The following is a 10,609-nucleotide window of genomic DNA, read 5'->3' on the forward strand; positions in this document are numbered from 1 at the left end:
ACGTAGAATGTATGCACACATGACTGTAAGTCGCTTTGGATAAAAGCGTCTGCTAAATGGCATATATTATTATTATTATATTATTTGTTCTGGTTCATCCAGCCATCGCCATTGGAAAAATTCATGGCAAAAGAAAAATGGTTTTGGAATAAACACAGAAAATAAGGTCTGAGGTTATGAAATAATATCAGTCAGGAAACATGACCTTTATGAAATATCAAGCCTTTATGTGATTTATGATTTACATCAATTCTTCAAAATTCACAAAAAGTGATGTTAGCTAATGAAGATTATCTCATAGAGCAAAACGTATCAGATCTCCTGCATTTACCACAGACACCTATAGGTTAGTGTTCTGTATCAGATCTCCTGTATTTACCACAGACACCTATAGGTTAGTGTTCTGTATCAGATCTCCTGTATTTACCACAGACACCTATAGGTTAGTGTTCTGTATCAGATCTCCTGTATTTTCGTGTTTCCACTCACTACCCATCGATTATGGCCGAAATTCTGCACATTTTCTCATTGATGAAACATTTGATATCCATACAGTTTTCTGTTCCCAAAACTAGAATCTGTTATGAACAGAGTGAACTCCGTTTTGTAGACTTTACCCTTTGCCAAAGTTATTTTTAAAATGTAAATGCGTTGTTTAGGAGGAGTGCAAAGGCACATTTAGTTATTGCACACACACACTTCATAGAGTAAGCTTTCCATTACGGAAATATGCAGATCAAATTGTTTTTCTTTATCATTATTATTATTAAGGAAATCGAGCAGCACATTCTCCCATTTAAAAAAAAAAACCTAAACTCATCAAGAATATTAACAATTATAAAACGATGAATATAATTCCATATATATATATATATTTACATGTAGACACTGCCAAAATAAATGCAAAATTGTTTCTGGATGCTCAACACAAAAAGTACAGTTTGTAAAAAATAAAGTCCCTTGTGAAAGTGGCACGTCGACAAAACCTCACTTTTTTCCTCGAAAGTACGTACATGTCACGATTACAAAACGATACGAGATTACAGAGAACAATTTAATTATCTCACATCACGGTAAAAAATATATATATATAAAATATATATATAAATATATATATATCCATAATGTTGTTGTTGGCGGAAGTCATACTAATGTTGTGTGTTTTTAAGGAAGCGTCTCCCTGGAGGACTCGCCCTGTCCCAGAATGCACCGCGGGACCCACTAACGACGCAGGACTCCTCCCATTTCTTCTAAAGTACATCCGTTATATGTGACACCTTTCCATCTGCTCTTTGTGAGTGTGAGAGTGGAAATGGTTAACCGGATGGTAACGTCCGGTAACGTCGGTAACTACAGACGCCACGGTAGCCCGCCCGTTCACAGTACACACAGGCGTTACTGGTCCTGTAGGTGTGCTGTGTAGCTATAAATTATCTGATGGGAGCTGCATTGCCACGATACTTTAGTTTGGATCGCTAATTGTTTATTAGAGACTCGTATAATCACGTCTGCAGTATGAAGCTAACACGGAAGTTGGTCCTGGCCAAAGCCAAGGCCTCGGATCTGGACAGTGTGAAGAAACTCAACTGCTGGTAGGTGGGAGGCTAGATGGGTTAGCTAACTATCCTATAGTTAGTGGACCGTGCTCATTTCTCTAATGTGTCCAATGTTTTGTCTTTCCCTTTCAGGGGCTGCAACTTGACAGATGTGAGTATGTGTATTCTCAATTTCTATGTTTGTTTTTAGCTGTTCTGGGTTGACAGAATATAATTTTAATATCCCATGTTTAAGTGGTTAGCTAGCTAACCAGTTAGCTTTGTCTCAACTCTAAAGTTCTTCCTTCCTTCTCTTTCTCTCTCTCTCCATCCTCTCTCCCTCTCCTCCCTCTCTCACTCTCCTCCCTCTCTCTCTCCTCCCTCTCTCTCTCCTCCATCCGTCCTCTCTCTCCTCCCTCTCTCTCCATCTGTCCTCTCTCTCCATCCATCCCCTCTCTCTCTTTCTCTCTCTCTCCCCCTCTCTCCATCCTCTCTCTTTCTCTCTCTCCCCCTCTCTCCATCCTCTCTCCCTCTCCTCCATCTGTCCTCTCTCTCCTCCCTCTCTCTCTCCTCCATCCGTCCTCTCTCTCCTCTCTCTCCTCCCTCTCTCTCCATCTGTCCTCTCTCTCTCCATCCATCCCCTCTCTCTCTTTCTCTCTCTCTCCCCCTTTCTCCATCCTCTCTCTTTCTCTCTCCCCCCCTCTCCATCCTCTCTCCCTCTCCTCCCTCTCTCTCCATCCTCTCCCTTTTCCCTCCATCCTCTCTCCTCCCTCTCTCCATCTGTCCTCCCTCTCCTCCATCTGTCCTCCCTCTCTCCATCCTCTCTCCCTTTTTCCTCCATCCTCTCTCCCCTCTCTCCATCCTCTCTCCCCTCTCTCCATCCTCTCTCTCCTCCCTCTATCCATCCCTCCTATTTCTCCCTCCTCTCTCTCTAGATCTCCATATTTACCCAGATACCCCACATCGAGGTCCTGACTCTCAGGTTGGCTGTCTACACACACACACACACACACACACACACACACACACACACACACACACACACACACACACACACACACACACACACACACATAGGGCTGTTACGGTGAACATATTACCGCCACACGAGTCATGATGGCAGTCAAATTCCATGTGACCATTTAGTCACGGTAATTAGGCTTCTCCAAGCTCTGATGCTGCTGGTCATTAGTAGTCTACCAAACTTGCTAACTGCCTGGTACTCAGCACGCTATAGTCCCTCTAATCACTCTGACATCAATGTAAATGTAATGGAAAATCTAATCAAACACTTCATGAGAGCCCATGAGCTCATGTTGCACAATATTTCTATAGGCGAGAGTGTAGCCTACCTGGCTGGCATGAACATGAATCATGGGGGAAAAGTGTTCTCCATTCGCTATTTAAGGGCACAGATGACATGTATTTCCCCCCACTGCCCCTGTTCTGAGACAGGTGCATTATAATGGGTCCATTCTAAACCAAAACTTAATTTCACACATATATTATTTAGTATATTTAAAGGCAATAATAAATCAAGAATAGTCTGATGGTTGACAATATTAGCCTATCACTTGTGAATTATATATTTTTATTTAACCTTTATTTAACTAGGCAAGTCAGTTAAGAACAAATTCTTATTCACAGTGACGGCCTACACCGGCCAAACCCGGACGACGCTGGGCCAATTGTGCACCACCCTATGGGACTCCCAATCACGGCCGGTTGTGATACAGCTTGGAATCTAACAAGGCTCTGTAGTGATGCCTCTTGCACTGAGATGCAGTGCCTTAGACCACTGAACCAGGCTCTGTAGTGATGCCTCTTGCACTGAGATGCAGTGCCTTAGACCACTGAACCAGGCTCTGTAGTGATGCCTCTAGTACTGAGATGCAGTGCTTTAGACCACTGAACCAGGGTCTGTAGTGACACCTCTAGCACTGAGATGCAGTGCCTTAGACTGCTGCACCAGGGTCTGTAGTGACGCCTCTAGCACTGAGATGCAGTGCCTTAGACCACTGAACCAGGGTCTGTAGTGACACCTCTAGCACTGAGATGCAGTGCCTTAGACCGCTGCACAAGGGTCTGTAGTGACGCCTCTAGCACTGAGATGCAGTGCCTTAGACCGCTGAACCAGGGTCTGTAGTGACGCCTCTAGCACTGAGATGCAGTGTCTTAGACCGCTTAACCAGGGTCTGTAGTGACGCCTCTAGCACTGAGATGCAGTGCCTTAGACCGCTGAACCAGGGTCTGTAGTGACGCCTCTAGCACTAAGATGCAGTGCCTTAGACCGCTGAACCAGGGTCTGTAGTGACGCCTCTAGCACTGAGATGCAGTGTCTTAGACCACTGCACCACTCGGGAGCAGATAACGTTTGTATCACAACTAAAGTGACCAAATAACTTCTTAAAATGAAGCACATTAATCTGCTTTACAAGGGGTGTAGAGCCTAACTACATACATAAGCAGCGTGTGAGTTTCATGTTTGGGGAAGATAATTTTAACCATAAAAATTCACCTTTATAATAAAAGCATTACATGCTCTGGATAAGAGCGTCTGCTAAATGACTTAAATGTAAATGTAATGTAAATGCATAAGTGTATTTGCGATCACCTTTGACACTGGTGTTTTCCTGCTAATTGAACATCCGTGCTTATAATGTGAAGAAGTAGCCTAATAGTTTATTAACATTTTAAGCTAAATGTTCTGATCTGTTGCGTCAGCCACATTGCATGTAAAAGGTTTGTTGATGCTAGTGGTTTTATTAATGTGGGATCTATCACATGCCACAACTGTCCAAGACTATATTTGGAATATTTCTTTCTGGCATAGAATAGGTCAACTGTTGTAATATGGGGGATAGTAGATTGACATAGGCTAGTGATTTTGCTGTTCGTTAGGCCTACTCATCTTGTTGGACAGTTCATCCAATATCTTCAATATGCGCCTCGGAATTGGATAAGGACACGTGCAGTTGTGTCTGTCTTCACTTGTAGCCTGTGAGATCACGTGACGGATGTGAGCGAGAGATGCCTCGGCACGCAGCCGGGAGAAGGGAATTATGAATATTATATTCAGCCGAAAGGCACAATGGCCACTGGCCCGCAAAAGGCATGTATTTTAGGGGGCATTACGACCACACAAAGGGAATGCCTACGTGGAATTCGAGGCATTATCCAGTGCTTGTCAAATTGTGAATGAGAGACTGATGAAGTGTGTTCAGCCTGTGCAAAAAAACTAAACAGAGCTCCTGCCTTTCAAGCGACATTTAAAAAAAAATCATCATTAGAGTCGCATCATGCAGCCTTACAATGTATTAAACATCAAAACATTTAGCTCAATGTTTGTAGAACAACTAAAGTCACATTAATAACTCTAAATGAAGCAGATAGGAGGACCTATTTCTTTGTTAACCGCTCAACACAGAATAGCTGCATGAGGTCACTCATGAGGTCACTCCCTCAACTTGTTGGAGGAAATATCCTTTCTGTTTTATTCAGCTTGGTTCCATTGTATTCTTCATGCTATAGAATAACACCACGGAATTCTAAGCAGATGTTGTCTGCTAAATGAACTAGTGTAGCCCACAGCCAGATCAGGACCCTAACAATAAGGACAACTCAGAGGATGCTATTCTGTTTTTCTGAAATTGGCTAGATTTAACGGTCAATTACCGTGAGACCAGCCGTTATTTGCTTGACAATCACCGGCTGACAAACTTTCATGACCGTCACAGCCCTCCACACACACACACATACTGTGCGCTGTCTGAGAGAAGAGCATGCAAGTTAACCTTTAGTTGTACTGTGTACACTTATGGGCTCCCGAGTTCGATTCCAGGCTGTATCACAGCCGGCCGTGATTGGGAGTCCAATGGGCCAGGGCGCACAATTGGCCCAGCGTCGTCTGGATTTGGCTGGGGTAGGCCGTCATTGTAAATCAGAATTTGTTCTTAACCTGACTTGTTTAGTTTAATAAAGATTCAATGTAACACTACGCTGCCTGCTGTGCATATGATAAATCAACCTTGACGACACCCTACATTAACCAGGTCCTCTCTCTCCAGTGTGAACTCCATCTTGTCCCTGTCATCTCTGTCGGGCTGTGTGTGTCTGAGTGAGTTGTACCTCAGACGGAACCTCATCCCTTCTCTCTCAGAGCTCTCCCATCTCCGCCCCCTCACACGCCTACGAGTGCTCTGGTTGGCTGAGAACCCCTGCTGCGGAACAGTCCCCAGCCAATACCGTCTCAACGTGCTGCGATGCCTGCCACGCCTACACAAACTGGACAACCAGGGTCAGTTGTCTTCAGCTGTGACAATGTTTGTGTTTTGGGGAAGTATGCTTCAAGTACTTATATCCTCAAGCTGTAGGGGTCCGATTTAGGTTTTGGGCTGTTGCAACTGTGTGTGTGTGTGTGACCAGTGGTGACAGAGGAGGAGCTTGTTTTCGCTCTAAACGAGGGAGAGGAGATAACACCCCCTGCCGCCGCCCAGAAGCAGTTCTCGACCAGTGGCCAGCCAGAGAACGTCAGCTCCACCAATGGACAGACAGAGGCGGAATCAGAGAACGACCCCCTAAACTACAGTATGGAGGAGACCAAGTAAGACCCGCCCCCTCACAACGTTACACACCTTTAACCCTGTCTCCTAAACCCTGTCTCCTAAACCCTGTCTCCTAACCCTCTACAGTAAGATCCGGGAACAGTTGGGGATGAAGCCTATTCCTCGAGACAAGTTCTCCTCCCCATCACCTCGACCTGCAGCTAGGAAGGTAATAGACACTGCCTTGCTACCCAGACAACACTGCTCTGCTACCCAGACAACACTCCTCTGCTACCCAGACAACACTCCTCTGCTACCCAGACAACACTCCTCTGCTACCCAGACAACACTCCTCTGCTACCCAGACAACACTCCTCTGCTACCCAGACAACACTGCTCTGCTACCCAGACAACACTCCTCTGCTACCCAGACAACACTGCTCTGCTACCCAGACACTCCTCTGCTACCCAGACAACACTGCTCTTCTACCCAGACACTGCTCTGCTACCCAGACGACACTCCTCTGCTACCCAGACAACACTGCTCTGCTACCCAGACACTGCTCTGCTACCCAGACACTGCTCTGCTACCCAGACACTGCTCTGCTACCCAGACGACACTCCTCTGCTACCCAGACACTCCTCCTCTGCTACCCAGACACTCCTCTGCTACCCAGACACTCCTCCTCTGCTACCCAGACACTCCTCCTCTGCTACCCAGACGACACTCCTCTGCTACCCAGACACTCCTCTGCTACCCAGATGACACTCCTCTGCTTCCTCTGCTACGCAGACACTCCTCTGCTACCCAGACGACACTCCTCTGCTACCCAGACAACACTCCTCTGCTACCCAGACACTCCTCTGCTACCCTCCTCTGCTACCCAGACACTCCTCTGCTACCCAGACACTGCTCTGCTACCCAGATACTCCTCTGCTACCCTCCTCTGCTACCCAGACACTCCTCTGCTACCCAGATACTCCTCTGCTACCCTCCTCTGCTACCCAGATACTCCTCTGCTACCCAGACACTCCTCTGCTACCCTCCTCTGCTACCCTCCTCTGCTACCCTCCTCTGCTACCCTCCTCTGCTACCCAGATACTCCTCCGCTACCCTCCTCTACTACCCAGATACTCCTCTGCTACCCAGACACTCCTCTGCTACCCAGATACTCCTCTGCTACCCTCCTCTGCTACCCAGATACTCCTCTGCTACCCTCTGCTACCCAGACACTATGGCTTCATGTATTTCGAATGGATGGATGGATGGATTGATGATGTGTGTGTGTGTTTCTAGTCCCACACTCTGGAGGCGGTGCTTATGCTGTTGAAAGATCTGGAGGAGGAGGAGCTACGCATCGTTCACACGGCAACCCAGAACAGACAGCTTCGATCACACACACACCCCAAGCTCACACACACACTGCAGGGAGATGGAACCATCGACACACACACACTGCAGGGAGATAGAACTATCGACACACACACACTGACAAACTCCAGAGAGAGAACGACCGACATCGAGCACTGACACACACACACTCCCATTGACTTTAAACACTAACGCAACCACCCAACACTGAGGTAGACACACAAGTCATGTTTATGCTCCGTGGCCAGAGGGAGAGGTAAGGGTTCACATGCTCCCCTAGGTACAGATCTAGGATCAACTTCCCCTCCCCCAATCCTAACCTTCACCATTAGTGGGGGGAAAAGCAAAACGGACCCAAGATCAGCGTCTCGGGACTTTACCCTACTCCGGGCTCACACACACACCAAACCTTGGTACACACACGCTTCAGTATTGTTGTGACAGGCTTTTAGCCAAATAGAGGAGACTGAAGGGAGAAGCCAGAGCTAATCGTTGTCGCTATCAATTCCCTAGCAGCACGTCGCTATCAATTCCCTAGCAGCACGTCGCTATCAATTCCCTAGCAGCATGTCGCTATCAACTCACAAGCAGCATGTTGCTATCAACTCTCTAGCAGCACGTCGCTATCAATTCCCTAGCAGCATGTCGCTATCAATTCCCTAGCAGCACGTCGCTATCAATTCACTAGCAGCACGTCGCTATCAATTCTCTAGCAGCGTGTTGCTATCAATTCCCTAGCAGCATGTCGCTATCAATTCCCTAGCAGCGCGTCGCTATCAATTCCCTAGCAGCGCGTCGCTATCAATTCCCTAGCAGCATGTCGCTATCAATTATCTAGCAGCGTGTCGCTATCAATTCTCTAGCAGCGTGTCGCTATCAATTCCCTAGCAGCGTGTCGCTATCAATTCCCTAGCAGCGTGTCGCTATCAATTCCCTAGCAGCGTGTCGCTATCAATTCTCTAGCAGCGTGTCGCTATCAATTCTCTAGCAGCATGTCGCTATCAATTCTCTAGCAGCGCGTCGCTATCAATTCTCTAGCAGCACGTCGCTATCAATTCCCTAGCAGCATGTCGCTATCAATTATCTAGCAGCGTGTCGCTATCTAGTCCCTAGCAGCATGTCGCTATCAATTCTCTAGCAGCGTGTCGCTATCAATTCCCTAGCAGCGTGTCGCTATCAATTCACTAGCAGCGTGTCGCTATCAATTCCCTAGCAGCGTGTCGCTATCAATTCTCTAGCAGCGTGTCGCTATCTAGTCCCTAGCAGCGTGTCGCTATCAATTCTCTAGCAGCGCGTCGCTATCAATTCTCTAGCAGCGCGTCGCTATCAATTCCCTAGCAGCACGTCGCTATCAATTCACTAGCAGCATGTCGCTATCAATTCTCTAGCAGCGTGTCGGTATCAATTCCCTAGCAGCGCGTCGCTATCTAGTCCCTAGCATCGTGTTTTCGCAAACTCTTTAGTCCCTAGCAGCTACGTCGCTATGAACAAATATATAAATGCAACAAATATAGCTTAGTCCCTAGCGTCGCTATCTAAAGTCCCTAGCAGCGTGTCGCTCATCTAGTCCCTAGCAGAGCTTTTCGCTATCAAGTCCCTAGCAGCTGCGTCGCTATCTAGGCTGATTAAAAAGCATGCACGTGCGCTATCTAGTCCCTAGCAGTTTTGCACATGACACTATCTAGTCCCTAGCAGCGCGTCGCTATCTAGTCCCTAGCAGCGCGTCGCTATCTAGTCCCTAGCAGCATGTCGCTATCTAGTCCCTAGCAGCGCGTCGCTATCTAGTCCCTAGCAGCGCGTCGCTATCTAGTCCCTAGCAGCGCGTCGCTATCTAGTCCCTAGCAGCGCGTCGCTATCTGCCTTTCCTTAATCAGTGAATGAGTGTTTTTGCAAACTGCTTTGTGTAAATAGACACTTTAATGCATTTTTTTTAAAACTACATTTAAGAGTTGACAACATACAACAGTTTATGTACACTGAACCAACAAATATATAAATGCAACATGTAAAGTGTTGTTTAATGAGCTTAAATAAAAGATCCCAGACATTTTCCATACGTACTAAAAGCTTATTTCTCTCATTTTGTGCACAAACTTTGTTTACTTCCCTGTTAGTGAGCTTTTCTCCTTTGCCAAGATAATACATCCACCTGACAGGTGTGGCATATCAAGAAGCTGATTAAAAAGCATGATCATTACACAGGTGCACCTTGTGCTGGGGACAATAAAAGGCCACTCTAAAATGTGCAGTTTTGTCACATGACACAATGCCAAACGTCTCAAGTTGAGGGCGCGCGCAATTGACATGTTGACTGCAGGAATGTCCACCAGAGCTGTTACTAGAGAATTTGTTAATTTCTCTACCATAAGCCGCCTTCAACATCGTTTTAGACGATTTGGCAGTACGTCCAACTGGCCTCACAAATGCAGACCACGTGTAACCACGCCAGCCCAGGATCTCCACATTCAACTTTGTCACCCGCGGGATCCTCTGAGACCAGCCACCAGGACAGCTGATGAAACTGCGGGTTTGCACAACCGAAGAATTTCTGCACAAACTCAGAAACCGTCTCAGGGAAGCTCGTCGTCTTGACGTTCGGCATTGTAACTGATTTTCCATAAGGGGGGCGGGGGGGGTCATGTTCTGTTTTTTACTGGACCTCCTATGGAGATATATGAATAACACATGTTCTATACATTCAAGAAATCATATTCGTCAAGTGCCTTTGTTACAACTATGAAACAGAACCCGGTATAAGTCACTGTGTTGGAACCCGGTATAAGTCACTGTGTTGGAACCCGGTATAAGTCACTGTGTTGGAACCCGGTATAAGTCACGGTGTTGGAACCCGGTATAAGTCACGGTGTTGGAACCCGGCATAAGTCACTGTGTTGGAACCCGGTATAAGTCACGGTGTTGGAACCCGGTATAAGTCACGGTGTTGGAACCCGGTATAAGTCACGGTGTTGGAACCCGGTATAAGTCACAGTGTTGGAACCCGGCATAAGTCACGGTGTTGGAACCCGGTATAAGTCACGGTGTTGGAACCCGGTATAAGTCACGGTGTTGGAACCCGGTATAAGTCACAGTGTTGGAACCCGGCATAAGTCACGGTGTTGGAACCCGGTATAAGTCACGGTGTTGGAACCCGGTATAAG

The 10,609-nt window shown here is 46.8% G+C and overlaps 1 protein-coding gene across 1 annotated transcript; it reads left to right on the top strand.

Moving 5' to 3' along the window:
- Window positions 1–1,268: 1,268 nt before the first annotated feature.
- Window positions 1,269–8,891, top strand: cfap410 (cilia and flagella associated protein 410). The gene is made up of 7 exons (XM_052462749.1): window positions 1,269–1,592; window positions 1,689–1,707; window positions 2,471–2,517; window positions 5,603–5,832; window positions 5,961–6,138; window positions 6,227–6,308; window positions 7,377–8,891. Exons 1-7 carry the CDS (start codon window positions 1,516–1,518, stop codon window positions 7,608–7,610), a joined length of 867 nt encoding a protein of 288 aa, XP_052318709.1. The 5' UTR covers window positions 1,269–1,515; the 3' UTR covers window positions 7,611–8,891.
- Window positions 8,892–10,609: the final 1,718 nt, after the last annotated feature.

Source organism: Oncorhynchus keta, chromosome 15, assembly GCF_023373465.1.
Source record: "Oncorhynchus keta strain PuntledgeMale-10-30-2019 chromosome 15, Oket_V2, whole genome shotgun sequence".
Classification (NCBI taxonomy): Eukaryota; Metazoa; Chordata; class Actinopteri; order Salmoniformes; family Salmonidae; genus Oncorhynchus; species Oncorhynchus keta.